We start from the raw sequence: 18,265 nt of genomic DNA on the forward strand, positions 1-18,265 counted from the left end.
TATCAGGCATTTGATTTTTTTTAGCAGCCTCTAGTTACTTTTGTTATATTTGTAATAACTGTACATGTTGAACTGTCTTAATCATTTGGTTTGTCAAAATAGTGTTGAGCCAAATCTATCCTTGACCTTGTACAGTAATTGCCCAGTTGTTCCACTGCCTCAAACACAATTATTGGGTAAATATGTAGTTTAACGGTATTTGCGGAAAAAAAATGTTAAAATTCCACAAATACTTTTATTATATGCTCTTTCACTTCCTCTTTTCATTAAACCCGGCGGAGATAAGAAATTCCAAATACTTTAGGAGATATAGAATTTTTTAATTCTCATCACAATACCTGTGCATTCATGCGGCATTGAACATTGTTTCTTGTTTACGAGTATGAATTTTTTTTTTTTGCGATGTAGGTGAACGACTACATCATTTTCTACTAATGGCAAAGGAATTTTACCCGCCTCTAACTTAGGTGAGTTTTTAACGTTTCAAATTTTAATGTTTTATTTGTTGTTTGGATATTGTTGCGCAAGTAATAACAAAAAAAAAATACTTGAGTTCCTACTGTTCATCCTTTGTCCCGGTTTGTTTGGTCAGGTCAGTTACATCTTACATTATAAATACTTTAAAACTAAACAACCATTAAAATTAATTCACATAATTTTTAATGTCCGCTTAGTTTGAAAGTATTTATAATGTAGCTGACCTGACCTAATCGACCATTTTAATTATTAATTAGGCATTCACGAACACACAGCAAAATAAAAATGGCGGCGGTCAAATGATAAACACAGGTCTTGTATTGCAAAATAAGAACGGTGATATATCTTAAAGTATTTGGAATTTCTTATCTCTGCTGGGTTTAATGAAAAGAGGAAGTGAAAGAGCATATAATAAAAGTATTTTCGGATTTTTAACATTTTTTTTTTGCAAATACCGCTGAACTACATATTTACCCTTCATTGGTGTCTTGATCATCAATGCAGTGAAACAAAAGTATCTCCACTAAAGTTGAACTGGTGCAGGGCTGTGGAGAGAAGCCAGAGGACCGCTGACAAATAATTTGCTCCCTATTACCTAATTGTATTAAAAATAATCTTATTTGTGCACATAAAATGCTGTACGTTGCCTGAACCCATCCTGTAGTATAATAATGTAAATTCACCATCTACGTTGTCTTCGTCGTTGCCATAAGGTGAGCGATAGACTCACTCCTGTAAGGCTATATAATTACTACATAGTTAGTTGTAAGGTACCCACTGAAAAATGAATATAACAAACACTTTAATTCAATACACACAAAATATTTCGTCGGTCTAATTAGCAAACCTCGTAACTCCACTTTTTGTCAAAAATTGGTTTTTGGTACTACTATATACTCAGTTATGTGCTCTATTACCATTCCAAAAATCATAACAATAAACAATCCCTATGGGCTACAATCCTATTTTCAGAAAACCTCTTATCTCCAGCTGTCGATTTCCTGCATATTAGCATACCTCGTAACTCCATTTTGTTAGTAAAAAAACACAGTGTTATTGTTGCACTGTCTATTAATTGTTTTTAAAATATTTTTTTAGTTGTTTCGATATTGTTTGTACATATGGAGCAGGTACATTTTATTATTATCTCACACTTTAACTATTGTCCATCGGTTATTTATGCATACAAAACACTTATTACAATAAATTATACTATTCAAACTTTTGTAATACAGGCCATAATATAAAATGTTTTTGGAGGTAATGTCTAAACTATTTTATACGATTTAGCTATCCATTCTTCATTTCAGAATGTCAAGAGCCAAGAATGATTTCGGCATGGATCTCATGAGTATCCCTTGTAGAACATCATACATTCTTTACGATATTGGCACTTCCATTGTTTTATTTTACTGTTTTCAATTTGAAATCCAAAGATGGCTTCTGTTATCTGTGGAACGAGACTGAGAGGGGCCTTGGTTCAAATGCGTTTGCTACAATAATTTGCAACTTCATCTTGTCGCAACTACCTTTGAGGAACGATGCCGACAAATTGATACTGTATAGTGATGGTTGCTGCTATCAGAACAGAAATATGACTCTCGCCAATGCACTCTTACAGATATTGGTGACAAAGTGTGTAACGATAGAGCAAAAGTTTCTGGAGGTCGGATACAAACAAATGGAGGCAGACTCCATGCACTCGAAGATAGAAAATAAGCTGAAAAACAAGAAGATTAATGTTCCAGCTGACTACATTGCAACTTTCAGGGAAGCACACAGAAATCCAAGTCCATATGAAGTTCATTATTTGACTCACAGTTTTTTTTATTAAGATTTGATCATGCTCAAGTGTGTAGCTCTATCAGACCAAGCAGAATAGCTGGGGATCCATGTGTTACCGACATCAGAGCCTTGAAGTACACTCCAGATGGGGTTATTTCCTACAAGTTGGGTTTCACAGAAGAGTGGAAGAACTTGCCTATTCGCAAAAAACATTACTGCTAAGCCATTTGATAGTTTGCCAGCACTGTACACTAAGAGGCTGAAGATAAATAAATCTAAATACGACCATTTGCAGTCCCTGAAAACAACTATGGAATCAGACTATCACTTATTTTATGATAGCCTTCCTTTTCAAAACTGAAGCAGTGATTTTCTGAGGGGTAATTTTTTTTTTCTTTTCCCAATTTGTTGGAGCAATATTTATTGCCTCGTTTATCAGTATTTAAAAGCTAGTTTTATCTTGATGTTCTTTCAAACGAATTCATAGTCAATGTTGATTTTATGTACTATACAATATTGCTGTTGTGTATTGTATACCGTCCTTACTGTTCAATATCGGAAATAACCCTTGTATTGTTAGAGATACTTTTTTATAATACACGAATAAATTTGGTGCTCTAATTATTCATCTCAAAATTGTTCTAATGTCAATATTAAGTGTATGCCAATAAGAAGATTTATATCTTATCAAACCTCGTATCTCCATATTTAGTTTGAATTTATGATTGTAAAACCTCGTAACTCCATTAAAAAAAAGGTTTAATAATTAAAAACTGACACAGAGTTTATTGACAAACGTCAGGGGGTGTTTTAACTATTATGTGATGAATTAAACACATATTTAGTACAAACAAAAAAGTTATTCAGTTTTTTGCTTCTCTTGTAAAATTTGTCTTCAGGGAGTTACGAGGTTTGCTAATTAGACCGACGATTTATTAAAAATTCAATTTCTTTAATATTGTGCAAATGATAACTATTTATGATCCACACAAACACACACATAATTAATATATAAAAAAAAACTACTCATAATAAAAATAATTAAAAAAATTATTTTTAAAATACTTAACTCATCGATGGTGTGAAGGTAAATGGCTTATCCAACACCAAAATGTAGGCTTTGAAGTTAAACGTCTCTATTTGCTTAATTATAATTATTCTGATGAAACAAATATGCTACATTTAACAGAGACTCGTCAGCAGCCAAAACGTGGCGAACTAAGCCATGGCTGGATACTTTTACCACTGAAAATTACTGAAACTATCAGCCTCGTCAAAATGTGATGCTATGCCCCCCTGCATATTATTTTTGCACCACAGACTGAGCAGCAATTATAGGAGGAACAGGTTAGGAAAGAGCAATGAAAATGTTACATTGAAAGCGCATGTATGAAGAATTCATTCAGTGTTACAGAGTCGGTCAGTGATAAGTGTGTTTATATTATTTATGTACAACTTTCAAAACCCCGACTAAAAAAATTGATTGTGGCTATATAGGGACTGTGCTTGAGTTATAGCAAGGTGCCTGGCAAAGCTATGATAAAAAAAATTCCTGACCTTCCCATGTTTGGAAAAAAAAATCCCCAGACCACCGATATTAGTCAGCCATCAGCAACTATCAAAAATTCATTCAAAATCATGACTCGTGGGCATACTACACTTCACTATTACAACAAGAAACTATCAATTATTTGATTCCATTATTATCGATAGCACTAAGTCAATGTGCGTGGTCTAAGTGATATAATTACGAGCGAAAACAAATGGGGGGAAAAACATTTTTGTAACACTAGTTACCTGCATGTTGGAAATTAGGGTGAGAGGATGTGTATGTGGAACTTGAAAAAACTATTTTTTAAAGTTTTGATTAACTAATTTTTTTAAAATAACTTAATCACTTTAAAAAAATTCCCTGGCTTTTCCTTGTTGCTAGCCATCCTGTTTAGGTATCAACAACATTAATTTTGGTACTATCGTGGTAAAACCAAACACACAAAAAAACTTGATATTCAGCCGGGGCATGCGCCTCTCACTGTCCTGCGGAGATGTACAGTAATAAAACAGGACAAACATGCGACTATTGGTTGCCAGGATATCCCCTTTGAAACTCTGCTTGTGTCCTGAATGTGCATTTTTTTTTTTTTAAATTGATTCATCAATGTACGCTACCTGCTGAATTGAACTACTGTAACAAGATGTCCACATTCTGGTAAAATTAGGTATTTTACTTGAAATCCTGGAAAAGTCGTGAAAATTCCTCAGTAATAATAACTCTAGGGAAAAATTTCATGCTTGTCTGCCTTGCCCAGATTTTGAAAGAATTGTTTCCAGAAGGTTGTTTTAGTGGATAGTCATGTACACTATAGCACACTGGCGTGTGCAAGGTTTTGTTTGGACTTGTATTTTTGATACACAATTCTAGGCCAATTACGGGAATGGTGAAGGCTGTATTTTTATTATTCCTTTTAAAAAAATGCAGAATAGAAAATAGGGAAATTGTATTGCAGATTTATGTGGACACCCGCAGTATAAAAAATGGGGCTTAGTTGAAAATAGGAGCAGGCGGTGTGGAAGGATTAAGTAGTCTGTTTAATAAACACACATAATGCAAAAAAAATAATATATATAATATGACTTAACACATTAGTCAAAATAGAAAAAGTAATTAAATGAAAAACAAATTATAATTTTATCAGGTTTATTTTCTCAAGCAAAATAATTACTTAAATCTCTATGTGTAAAAATTGGAGTTCTAAAATTCTACTATTACTATAAATTTAAGTGTCACAATCAAATTTCTTTTAAAATTCAATTAAAAAGAAAACTCACAAAAAACTGTGTAAGATCCTGCCTACGGCTCTGAACGGATGAAGTTCAGAGGACAAATACGGCTTCGTTCACAAAATCCAGTTTTTTTCAGTCCGGGAACCAGACAACAATATTGCCGGACAAAGAAAATTTTGGCGTCACTTTCACACTACACCACATTCGTCCCGGATTTCGATTGTTGCAGCCGTGGACAGAAGACCGAAATTACGCGCTGTGCTTAAGTTAAAAAAGATAAAATAGGAGCGTTTCTTGTGTATTTCAAGAACATTTGATGGACTTGGTGGTCTTCTCAGAGCTCGTTTGCAATGTCAATACATCAGTGTTGAGTTCTGTTGTGTTGAACACAGCTGTGGAACGACACTTCATTCGTGTTGGAAGCTGCCGGATGAACTGCTCGGTAAACTGCTGGAAGGTGCAAACGCACCAATACTGCGCAGTGTACAACTATGTAATTATCCTGCTATTTCGCCGTCCAGCGACCGGACAGTTGTAGTGGCAGTGTGGCGAGTCATCAGGTAGCCGGACGGCAAAACTGCCGGTTGTCCGTAGTGGGAATGCGTCCATGCCTCGTATCCGGTTGGCAAAAAAAACCGGATCGGGTGAAAGGATCCCATGGCCGTAGGGATGCAGATACAGTGAAAGGATCTTTAATCCCGGCATTCCACACGATTCCATACATCCCGTAATCCACCGCCAATCGAGCAGCTAAAGTTCGGAATTTTCAAGTAGATATTGGCCGTTGACCTGGCACTTATAGTTTGTTACTGTTGATTTTCGTTTCAGCATAGTTTCTTCTGTTTTCCAGGTGGTTACGGTTTCACAGGTACATTTCCTTGATGATTTTTGAAGTGAAACGTCTTTGGGCGCGATGGGTGTAAAATTTCAAGGCCAAAATTTAATGTAAATGTTTTCGTGAAACGTTGTTGTGAAACAATTTCCGGCGCTAATAGGTTGCGGACGGTGCAGAGAACTTGTCGGGCCGCTATGCGTCAGGCGGGCTCCACGTGGCGGTGTGCGGCTCAGGTTGAACCCCGCCATGCTGCAGGGATAGGCGGGTCGCGGCGGTAGGGACCCGGCTGTGCCTGACGCCACCCCCGACTGGCTGGCATCTAGCACTGAGTGCAAGGTGAGTATTTGGGCAAAGGGCGACACAACGAGGTTTGAGCTTATTGTTATGAACTGCACCACGGGCCATATTTGCAAGAAAATGTCCTTTCAAGTACGTATTATTTTGATATTACTTGTGCAAATCTGTATTTTAAACAATGTCATATGAGTATTGTTTGTTGTGTAACAAAATAAACTTTTTTTTATCTCCTGAGCAGTTATATTGGAGTAATTTTGTTATATTGTTTATTAATTTATTTAGAAAATTTTATTTTTTGTTTCTTTTTCTCTTTCTGCCATTTTATCCCTTACGATATACTTACGAGTTAAGGTTTGAATTGCCAAAGAGGTTTCACTTAATTCACGTGTTCCGAGTGACATGGCACTTTTTTTTTCTTCAGTATTTTTCACATCAGCTGTAGTTTTGTAATTTAAGACAGGTTTAAGACTGCATTTATAACAGCAAGCAAGTTTCATTATAAAATTGTAATTCATTACACGATTTATAAAATTGTATGTCATATGACAAATAGCTAGTTTACTTTGGCTGAGCAAGAGAAGATTTTGGCTGCCAAGGTGGCGTTAAAAAAAATTAGGGTTTGATTTTGAAATTTTAATAAAATCACGATTACCTCACAATTAAGCACATGCTTATTCTATTACCCATTAATCTAGTAAGTTGTAAGATATTAACTTTTCCTCATTATACCAAACTCACCCTGGGTAATACTTTGCTAAATAGTGGGGGTGAATTTCAGAAATTGATAAATGAGTTAGTGTTGATTTGATAGTTTGTAATTTCTATCCAATGTCATCTCTCCTACATTATTATTTAAAAATAATATTTACCTTTTTTCCACCCTGTTAGGGTAGAATGTCAGACAATGCTAAAAATCAATTGATAATGTTTGGTTGTTTGTAATTCATTTCAAATATCTTGACTTTCACTTATTATCTTTGGAAATTTACTTTTTTTTCATTATAAATCCAAATTTACCCCATTTTCACCACCTTAGCAGTTGAATTTTGAAAAATGAGCAAACACAATAAGTAAATTTGTTTGCATGTTGATCAAACGTATTTTACACACACACACTCTATCGCATATTCACTCTCACACACACTCACTCTCTCAACTCTCACTCACACTCATTCTCTCTCTCACACACTCAACTCTCTCACACACACACAGTTTTCTTCCTTAATTTTTGATCACACGAAAGGATATGAACCATGTGTTTAGTTATGCATCCCTTGCAAGTACGAGGAGACGGAGTTTGTCACATTCATTAACCCGGGTGGACACCACATCCTTGATCACCCAGTCTGAGGTCACTGTCAGCATTTAAATGCAAGTGAAGCAAATCAACGCATGAGAGAACTGTGTCAAATTGGCACCAATCAAATAAAATAGCATAACAACAATCATAGAATTTATATGTTTAATGTCTGGTAAATAACCAACAAAGTCATACATGTTCCACACCATAAAGTTCCAGAATTATATTATTTATATTTAAAAATAAAAATCTAAATTTAGTTTACAATAAAATAAAATTCTATATAAAACCAATACTACTATTCCATGCGCACCCTCACTTACATTTTTTTCTGAGCTAAACACTTGTATGTATAAAAAAAAAGTTACATAGAAAGTAAAAATCACTACAATGAATGTTGACAGACCTTGCGGTTTGATCATTGTTACTTACGCATTGGTAGAAACAGTTTCTGTGAAAAAATATATTCTGTTAAGTATCTGCTTTGAATCAACATTACTCTGTTATTCTTTAAATTATTTAAGGCATAAATATAATATTAATTTTCACATTCACAATGGCACAAAACAATTACACGTGTATAATTATTTGCAGGGAAAATATATTCCCAACGCATATCAAAATTCAATGAAACATGTAGTTAACAGAGTGTTGCAAAGTGCAAAAGCTAATGCTGGCTTACTAAATACAAAGACCCAAAATGCACAATAAAATGTTGTAAAAAAAAAAAAAAAATTCACATTTTTTGGAGCTATTATTATTTGAAAGAAGTACTTGTGTTTTAATGCAATCACATTTACTTTTGCACTTGACAATCCAGATATACATAATAAACATAATGTTTTGAATCACAACTGATTGTACCTCTCTTCTCATTACTAAAAATTCTGATAAAATCCTTTAACAGTACATACAATCTCTCAAGACTTATTAATATAATTTCTAACAGGAACAATATTTTACTTAGCCATTCAAATACATTTGAATACAAATTTATTATCTCCAGTGCTACAGAAGTGAGTAGCAGCAGTAAAGAGATTACAATCTTAAAGAGTAGTACAGTACACCGAGTCTGAGTGCCTACCCGTGCACACCTGGATAAGCGAGCTCAAAAAATAAAATGTGTACGTCGAAGGGAAGGGTTCAGACAAGCGTAAACCCTAATGGCATCACCTACGTCAGTGGTTACTAAACCCATAATCTCGGCCCGAACTAGGGAAACAAAGAGTATAACTAGGGACTGGAAATTTCGTGGTTTCGATGACCTCTAGGATAGACTCCACGATCATCCACGTTCTCGGGAAAATTACACCAGCCTCATTGGCTACTGACTCGTGACACCTGCTAAACTGGGATGCTTGTGATTCGGTACTTCTTACGTTGAGGGTCATTCATTGGCTCAGTCTTTTAGGCAAACTGTGTTCCAATCACTGAAGCGGCAATAAGTTACACGCACCTGGATTCTAGCCTATCGCGAAATGAAACCGCGAAATTTTCCGGTCTCTAAGTATAACTATTAAAATATTTCAATAACATGTGGAAGGTCACCTCGCCAGAAGAGGAAGAAGGGGGAAAAAAAAAACTTGTTTAAGGTTGCAATAGAAAATGCTTGGGAGCATGATACAGAAATGTGGTTAGTGTAAAAACAACAACAGTGATACAACGCAAGGTAGGAAAAACGTCAAATTTAAGCAGTACAATCATAACTCTGTAAAATTAATTACTTGTAGCATCGAGTGTTGGATATTCCCACGAGCTAGCAAGAAGCTAGACGCAGTTGACAGGAGATATCTAAACAAAGAAATGCCTGGTACAACTCTGCATGGTGAGTGTTAAGTGCAAGAATAAAACTTAATTTGTTTTGTAACTCTATCTTTACGCCACACGCACTTAAAATCATCACATTTAATTATACTCTATTTGTGGCTCGGAATAAATAAATATCATTAATTAGTCAACATTACACACCACAAAGAATCAAAATTGACAAACTAGTTTCAAGTCTCGATAAAAATCTGTACAATGAAAAACTTACTTTGCTGTTACGTAGTTCCGAAATCCAAGTGTTTGTGTTTATACAAAATTATGGTTGATGACTTTATCTTGGATGAAAATCGCAGAATGCAACAGGCCACCCTCTATGTTTTAGTATAGTGTCATTCGTAACATTTTAAAACACTTCACTGCTCCATTATTTAGTGTGAGTGTCGTGACGAGCCCAAGAAATTCCACAGCTTCGTGTACAACAATAAAGTGCATTGGATTCATCTTGATGTTTGCGGTGGTGGACCTGAAAGTTCGGAACGACATAAGATTAACAGAAGAGAGGGTCTTTGTTCAGGAGCTAAAGTTTTTTTTATAGCAGTTTTTGCTTCCTGAAAACAGCACAATTTTAACCCGTCTTAAGTTACAATCGAGGAGGAAGGAGAAGATAGCCTCTTGCCACCGAGTGTTAGGGGAGGTCTGTAGCAACTATCTTCAAGCACACAAAAACATTTTTTGTTTGTTTTGATATTGTAGCCAATAAAGAAAAGATGTTTGGTTCACATCTCCAAAATAAAATTTATCTGGATAGCATTCTTGCAATACTGACAATCTTTTTTTACACCCCATATTACCGCAAATTACCCTTCATTTAATGCCGCCATACTGCGGCCCTGTGCATTACAGAAAAAATAAACTTTCCTTCTTCCGATACTTTCTGGCATTCCACAAGCTTTGCTAGAATACACAGCACATCATCATGGCAACATTAGAAACAATATGCACGGTAGATTGGTAATTGTGGACGTACCTCCGCACCTGACCAATCTAATAAGTTCCCCCGCGTAGGAAATTTTTTTTAAATTTAAGACTGAACTATGAGAGGCCTCTTTTTAGAATAGGTTTTTTTTAAACACAACCAATTTCTTGCTTTGTCAAGCACTTTGTGCTTGTAATTTTTTAATCACAGAAGTAAGTAGAATGAATTTTCAAACTAGTGTTCATAGAGAGCCATGTTTCAGCTTGAAGTTTTTTTTCTGATTCATACTGCAGTACATTGGTAGTGGCAAAAAAAAGTAGCCCTCCTACAAAACCTTTATAGCAATATTGTATAAAAAAAATTTTTATACAGCTTCTATTTCGAGGGTTGGTTCTAGCTTAAGGAGCATCCTTAGAGCAAATATAAATACAAAATCTGTACAAAATTGATATAGAGTACCACTAAATTAATAATGTGGTACATATCCCACAATCCAAATAATCTAATGCGCACAAAAGAACACACATTGTTACTTTATCACAATGATGCTAGGGATTAAGGTACATTGTTTACGTTACATAGCATGTAACATCCCTACTGCCACATGATAAATATTAAATATAAAATAATCATTTTGTGTAAGAACAAAGTAAATACTTAAAACCAAATATACTCTACAAAAATGTCAGTTTTGCTGTACAATTATTAAAAAAATATTAGACAACACACGTGCAAGTTTTTACTGCTTCTGGTAGGGTTTCACATGGATGTGGTGGTGAGAAATACGAAGGGAAGCAGTTGGTTGTACTGAACGCAGCCAGCGCTGGCCTGCCCGAAAGAATGATCAGGATCACTTGTTCCAAACCAGCTTGAAGAATGAACTAGGCTAGATGATAAACATAACGGAAAAGCGAAGGAATGAAGACCGAGGTAGAAAACTCAGAACCCTGGACCGTACCCCGTGGCACCACGACATCCAACCCGGTAACCACCACAAGAATCCCCACCGAAAATGTTCAAGCGCAACAGAGTCTTGAGGACCCAGATATAGTACCACGGCAACAACCACGTGTAACCGTAACGCAATTCGACAGTCGCTGCAAACAATGCAAAGGTGTCAAAACCACCATTAAGATGTGACGACTGCAGGCAAAGTCATTTCATGATGCTCACTCGAGACAACCCAGCACACACACTTCCAAAACTACGAAAGCATCAACAGCTACATCAGCAAACAACCCTGAAATAAAATATTGCTACAAACATTTCAAAATACACGTTAACTCAACCAGTATTGACGACTTTGTGATTAAACACAGTTTTTGAAACTGACTGGTTTACCCACAATCGGTACTGCTGAACAGTCTCCAATTTAGATCTCTTTAAAACAGATTGGACTCTCCACAAATCCTCATTCATTAGTAGATTCGTGCAACAACATAGCTACATGAAGTAGGTCGTAAACAGAATATAAACATGTCAACACATCAACTTGAATAAATATATAACAGTATATTTTATGTCTAGTAAGTATTTCACTAGATTCTTCCAAATATTTCACATTCAGCATCCAGAATATTTTTCTCACTACTACTGGCAATCCTCAATCACAATTCATAACCACGGTGGAACTACAACGGTGTTCTGAACTGAAAAAACACTGTCATTGTATTCACATATCTCAATAAAAGTCAAGTACTTTTCAACAGACAAACTGCTCAGACATTTCCATACAAACTGACAATGCCAAATTAGCTTGACGGTTTCCACATACTCACACGTTCCTTTGGGACACTGAAAAGAATAGGCCTGGGAAAGACAATTATTGCCAATGTAGTTCTGTTCACTAGGAAATAAAAAAAACAGTCATTTTCAAGGCTCACTGCCAGTCGGAAACTGCGCGCGAATCACTGTGCCACGGACTCTGTCGCCTGGGACGAATGTTCGGAGTCTGCTGCTTTCAGCACCACTGGAGCTGCCACGGTGGTGCCGGAAAATGCCATCTCCACGCTCCCAAACGTACCGGCGGCCGGCGGAGAGCTCGCGGCAGCCCCGCCGGCAAAGCTACCGGCTTCCGACGCCGACGTGTTCCTCACGCCGTCCTCCGCGAACTTCACCAGACTCTCCATGCTCTCTTTGTCGAAGTGACTCGCCAGCTCACACAGCGGGTCCACCGGGTAAGACATGGAAGTGGCGCTGATCACAGTCTCTCCCGGGGAGTCCTGGACACGATGGCGCTTCGGGTCGCCATAGATGAGACTGTGGATGTTGGGCGACGAGCTCCGGTCGCGGTGCACCGTCCCGACCCCGCTCTCCTGCTCTTCCAGGAACCTGTCCATGTAGTCCGTGATCCCGGGATGCAGGTTGTACTTCTTCTTCTCCAGCCTCGCCTTGTTGGCGAACACGTCGTGACGTTCCGTCTTCTTCCACAGGTAGTAAAACTGGACGAGTTCCCCGACGGACCTCGTGCGCACTTTGTTCTGCTGAATGAGGTGGAAGTTCTTGCCGTAGCTCCGCAGACCGTTTTCGAAGTTGGTGCACTCTTCTTCCGACCACAGGCTCATGGTGTCTGTCGGCTGCACTGCGTTCATCCGTCGCCGCCTCAGCGCCTCCTCCACGTTGTACCCGCACTGCAGCAGCAAGTAGAGTGCCTGCTCGTCGTCCCGCGTGTGGGTGCCCGTGGGGATCACGCTCACGCCCTGCGCGTTGTTCTGCAGCGACTCCCGAGCCTTCACCAGGAACTCCTCGATCTGATCTTCCATCATCTGGCTCGGGTTCCACAGCAATTTGTCGTCGTTTTCGTACGGCAGAGCATCGTCGTACTTGCACAACCCTTCCGGGATGGCCGCCTGGAAGTCGCTGCCGACCATGATGGTCTTCCGCCACTCTTCGTCCGGAATGTAGTCGTAATCCTCGTCTTCTTCGCTCTGGGGTCTCGACAACCGCAGCAGTCGAGCAGGCCCGACGGTGTCGTCCATCGACTTCTCGGGGTGGTCGATGTACAACTGTTGGAGTTCTGAATGGTTCGTCTTTTCTTCGACCTCGTCTTCCGCGGCGACCCTCTCCATTTCGTCGTTCTCCGGGGTGGTCTCGTGATTGGACGTTTCGGAGCTGCTGGACTGCATGTTGTCTGCGCCCTGGTCGCCGTACCCATACATGGCTAGCAGCTGCTCCAAGGGCATATCACTCTCGCGCTGCAACGTGGACACTTCCACCTGTGGGTCCTGCGGTTCCTCGAGAGCTTCTTCTTCGTCTAGTGTTCTCTCGTCGTCATAGTCGTGTATCATCATCTCCACGGGAGGGTCAAACTCCTCATCGTCATTCTTCTGAGCGGTGCCGGTGGCAGCACCTGCAAACACATCACCAATCTCAGCATACCAGCCACGGCGGCTTCAGATCATTCTTTTCAACATCAATGCCCTACTTTATTTTTTTACATACAAACAACAGAAAATCATCAAGTCTAACCTAAAAAATTGAGTTCCTATGTCTAGCACAAATAAATTCAGTGTCACATTAACTTTACTGAACAAAGTTATGTAGGGTAGTTGTACACAACCATGCTGTTGTCAATGTCACACACACACTCATATGCCTCTCATTGTTTAAAGAGTGCACAGCTACGGTGTGTTCAAGAAGCTTTTCCATACATCAATTGTTGCTATTTTCTAAACAAATTCATATATTTTAACTGGGTCTAACAAATCTTCTGTAGAACACATTTAGCCGTGGCGTGCACATAAGCATCGCCATCTACCTAACAACAAAATGTAATTACGCAGTTCTGTAACACGCTGCTAAATAGCAGCACCCTCACGTGCTGTTATATTATAAACACTGAAACACTTAGGTTCATTATAATATTCTTCTATGTTGTAAATCAAATTCTTTTAAAATGTTGTGCAAGATCCAGTTAGATAATTAGACACTAGGTATGGCTGTGCATTTATCCTGGGGATGACAATAATTGCATGCTGTATGTTCTAATATAAACGTGAGTTACCTAACGTCAACAAATACTGCAGACTCAAAACTTGACTTTTTACATAAATACCAAAACCTTATCTTCTGTGGTGCTATTTAATACCATTTTTTGAGGTAATCATTACTCCCAAAAAAGCTATATAAATTTCGAAAGCATAAGAAAATTAATATAGAGTATTCCATAAAATAATATGCTATGCTCAAAACAGCAAAAATTTTAATTTAAATTACATTAAAAAAAATTGTTAAAATCGTTTAAAACAAATAGTGTGTTTCAATTACTGCGCCTAAGAAATAAATAATGAATATTATCAGATGATGCTCTTGAAGAAATACAAAAGGAAAAAGTACAGCCAAAATTCTCAATCAAAATTTTACCTTACAATATACAAAAAAAAAAAAAAAAAAAAAAAAAATACAAAGTTGAGTCTAAAAGTTTTTGATTTGTGATTTATATCTGGCAACAGAGCATGCCGAGACAAGGACAGCGTAAATGGCAGACACTGTGCATTGGAAAGAGATAATAAATGCTCTTTTAAAAGCACACTGCAAACTAAGGATGAGCACTGCTATAATATCTGACCTCCGTTCACTGAGACGATGTTCCTCCTCTGGGGTCGAGATATCTTCTGTACGGGCTGTCTGTCTGTCATCTGGTCATCACAAGGTGGGGATCCAAATCTTCACTCACACATGCGCACATCTGAAATATGAAAAAAAAATTAGACAATGGTGTACCCAGCTAAAAACAGAAGGGAGGTGGGGGTAGGAGGGTTTACTTCCCAGATAATGCAGTGTCTCTATTTTGTATTGAGTTCCCGTTCAAAGTGTTGAAACACTCACAACCAATTCAAATTTAATTTAATTCCTTCACTTTTTATTTTTCCCACTTTGGAAGACCGAAGAGGGCTCCCCCCCCCCCAACACACCCTTTGCCATCCATTTCACCCTTGTACGTCCATGTGTAACTGAGAAGTGAACTAATTAGTAACTGGCATGGTTGGCAAAGACTTTGTAGTAATCTGAAGCACACCGAGCTTGAATATTAGAAAAATAATCGCAAACGTTTAGCACAAATCAACCTCAACATTAAAAAAAATTCAACAATCCATGTGATTTCAGAATACGTGCAGATGTGTCACTCGTACAAGTTCTAACGATGAACATGACCACACCTACAAGTCTTGTTTCATTTATGACACACTTTTGAATTCATCTTAATCTCTACCCGAAACTGCGTGCAAATCGTCTACAACACTGACTGCCTGCCTGGTTCTCCCAGAACATTGACTTCTGCAAGCTGTTCCTCACAAGTGAGCCACGAACTGGCATTAGGGTGTAACTGCCTAGCACCTAAACATGAAATAGTGCCGCAGAAGTTCCACGTGATTCTGAACATGTGGGCGTTATATAGGTTTTCAAATGTTTGGCCGATTGATACACACACATAAGGTAAACCCAGACCCAAACACACACGTATGTTCTTTGAATGAATCTTGCAGAGGGAAAGAATGATCAACAATTTTTCAAATACTTTACAACTGCATAGAAAAGTGGTTAGGTCAGCAAAATTCAAAATACTACAAATAGTGCAGAAGATTGGTTACATGGATAATAAAGGAAGACTAATGTGTTCAAAAATTACAAATTCTTAAATTTATTCCTTTTTTATTTTTTCTAAAATGTCGCAACTCTAGGAATAACACAATTTCCATATTTTGCCAGAGACGTAGTTATACTCCGCCATAATTAAATGCATTACACAACTATCCTTACATCTAGTGCCGAATTACCCTGAAGTATATACTTATACATACTTGTCCCTAAAGTGACATCACAGGGGCTGTCTGAACTAAAAGGGAAGTATGCAAGTAAATGAACCTGTGTTAAAGCATCGCAACTTTCATAAAAGGGTTTTTAAGGATATATTTGATATGCCATATATTTAAAGAGTTCAAAATCATTTTCATTTCATATTTGACTATTATTAAAATTTTTTATTAACTAATAAATATTTAAACACGTTCACAAGAACGATTAAACTAATAAACAAACAGATAAACTGATTGAAACTATAAAACAAAGGTAGAATAAAGTTATTACCATAAATTCATGTAACACTAATGTTAAAATTTACTAATTTCAGTTTAACATTGTTTTCAAAATAAATTTAATTTGTTGAAAAAGAAAATAAACAACCTTTTTGGCTAGCAAATACTATTTCAAGAGGTTAGTCATCGGGGCAAGTGAAGTTTGCAAGGATACAAGTACACAACTGTGTACTTAAATTCTGGCACGGCCTAAACAGAGTATAAAAGCCTACTGTTCTCAAGTTAGGAAGAATTATGGTCAGGATATGAATGGAATAACACATTTCAAAGACCCAAATACAATTTTTCTTTGAAAAAGTGAGCAATAGTATTTTATTCAAAGAATTAACAGACTTAAATTCATTATGAACTGAACTCTAATAAAATTCATAATAAAAAAACAGCTAAAACTTTTTCAGGTTATTAAGTTACCTAAAAATAAAATCACTACAGGTATATAAAAAAGTTAACTACATTATTAGCACTAAACAATATTTTGTAAAGAGTGTATAATTTAAAAAAGAAAAACACAATTAAAAGTACCCTTTAAAAGAAGTATATCAAAACAAAAGCGTTTAAAATTCAACAAACATAAACACAAAACACAATGATCACCTAGCCAAATCCACAGATATGGATCAAATATTGTAGGAGGACAATATAGGAAAGTCGTCAAAAAAACGAAGATACGTTTTTCAGTGTACTCTAGCGGCAAATCCTGATTCTACGTCGTTAGTAAATATTTGTTAATGGGTAATTTGGCCATTTAGAATGTACGTTTTCCCCCCAGGTTTTCTGCTATCAGGGTTATTTATTATGACAAGAAAAGTTCCTGGAATGTTTGGGTGCATCAATTACGATGTTGTTAACTGCTCGAAGTCGTTTGAAGTTAAAATTCTTTAGGCACATTGGTGCCAAATTAGTCATTTGAACACTGGGGGACATATTAAGCTTTTTTTTTTTGCCAAATAAATCTCTGTGATATCAAAAATGTTTCGGAAAACATTTTATAAATTTTAATAGTTACATAAATAAATAGTCGTAACTTAAAAAATATGTTATAATTTTAGGACTGTAACTGTTTCTAAAAAAATATTTCCAAATTCCTGAAAGATGTGTTTAGCACTGTGGTATTATGCGTGAACAACGACCTAGAGATATATAGACTGCTTATCACCCTGCTTTCAGCGCCAATTGCTGCTGTCGACGGCATACTGGGGAACTACATCCGAGCGAGAGAGACAGAGAGCTGATTTGACAGAATGGTGGGCAAAACATAGCTGTAAAAGCATTGGTTCTTATGGGAGAAAGATGCAAGTTGCTAGTAAATTCCCTAAAAATGTAGGTTTTTCGCAATTTTACAGTTTTTGAGGGTAATAATTAAATATGGAACGAGTGAAATATAATTTTAAATACAGTTTCATCGTAATGCGACGTGTAGGTACGACATTAAATGCGCTATAAAATAGCTAACCCCTCTTCGACCCAAAGTTTGTGATCAATAAGTAGATCAGTTATTGAACCTATTATATATGTATTTCGTATAGGTAATTTGATACATTACATGGAATTTATCTCATTACTAAGTACCTACTATTAATTTAAAATAATCGACTGCAATGGAATAATGACCACTTTTAAATGATTTGTGTGGGTTTGTTATTATTGTAGTCGTATTCGTTCATTACGAGTTTTAGTTGTGTCTTTACTGTTGATATTTCAGATTCAATGCAATTAAATAATTAACTTAGTACACTGCCACTTTTCTGCTGTCAACGTACGTCGTCTGCTAACAAAGCACTGTTTGCCCACCATTCTGTCAAATTCAATTGGAATCAAAGATGGCCTCCCACTAGCAGTCTATATATCTCTAGGTCGTTCTGCGTGAATAATGTACACAAAAAAAACTAGATCCTAATTTTTTACATAATTTTTCGTGAAGTTATTTACGAACTAAGCAATTTACAAAA

At 36.9% G+C, this 18,265-nt stretch overlaps 1 protein-coding gene across 2 annotated transcripts; it reads right to left on the bottom strand.

The window, feature by feature from the left end:
* Positions 1–7,253: 7,253 nt before the first annotated feature.
* On the bottom strand, positions 7,254–16,932 carry LOC134536149 (mesoderm induction early response protein 1). 2 transcript variants are annotated; one of them, XM_063375758.1, is made up of 3 exons: positions 16,839–16,932; positions 14,789–14,908; positions 7,254–13,570 (listed from the first exon to the last, which is right to left on the bottom strand). In XM_063375758.1, the coding sequence occupies exons 2-3, from the start codon at positions 14,856–14,858 to the stop codon at positions 12,129–12,131; spliced, it is 1,512 nt and encodes a 503-aa protein (XP_063231828.1). In that variant the 5' UTR covers positions 14,859–14,908; positions 16,839–16,932; the 3' UTR covers positions 7,254–12,128. The 2 variants fall into 2 exon arrangements, with proteins under 2 accessions (XP_063231828.1, XP_063231829.1); XM_063375759.1 differs by lacking the exon at positions 16,839–16,932 and adding an exon at positions 16,309–16,680.
* Between the last annotated feature and the right edge of the window lie 1,333 nt (positions 16,933–18,265).

This window comes from Bacillus rossius, chromosome 10 (assembly GCF_032445375.1).
Source record: "Bacillus rossius redtenbacheri isolate Brsri chromosome 10, Brsri_v3, whole genome shotgun sequence".
Classification (NCBI taxonomy): domain Eukaryota; kingdom Metazoa; phylum Arthropoda; class Insecta; order Phasmatodea; family Bacillidae; genus Bacillus; species Bacillus rossius.

Coding starts and splice junctions, on each gene's coding strand:
- LOC134536149 (XM_063375758.1), bottom strand. CDS start 14,858: ATGACAGACAGACAGCCCGTACAGAAGATATCTCGACCCCAGAGGAGG. Junction 13,571..14,788: donor CATCGTCTCAGTGAACGGAG/GTCAGATATTAT, acceptor ATGTGTTTGCAG/GTGCTGCCACCGGCACCGCT.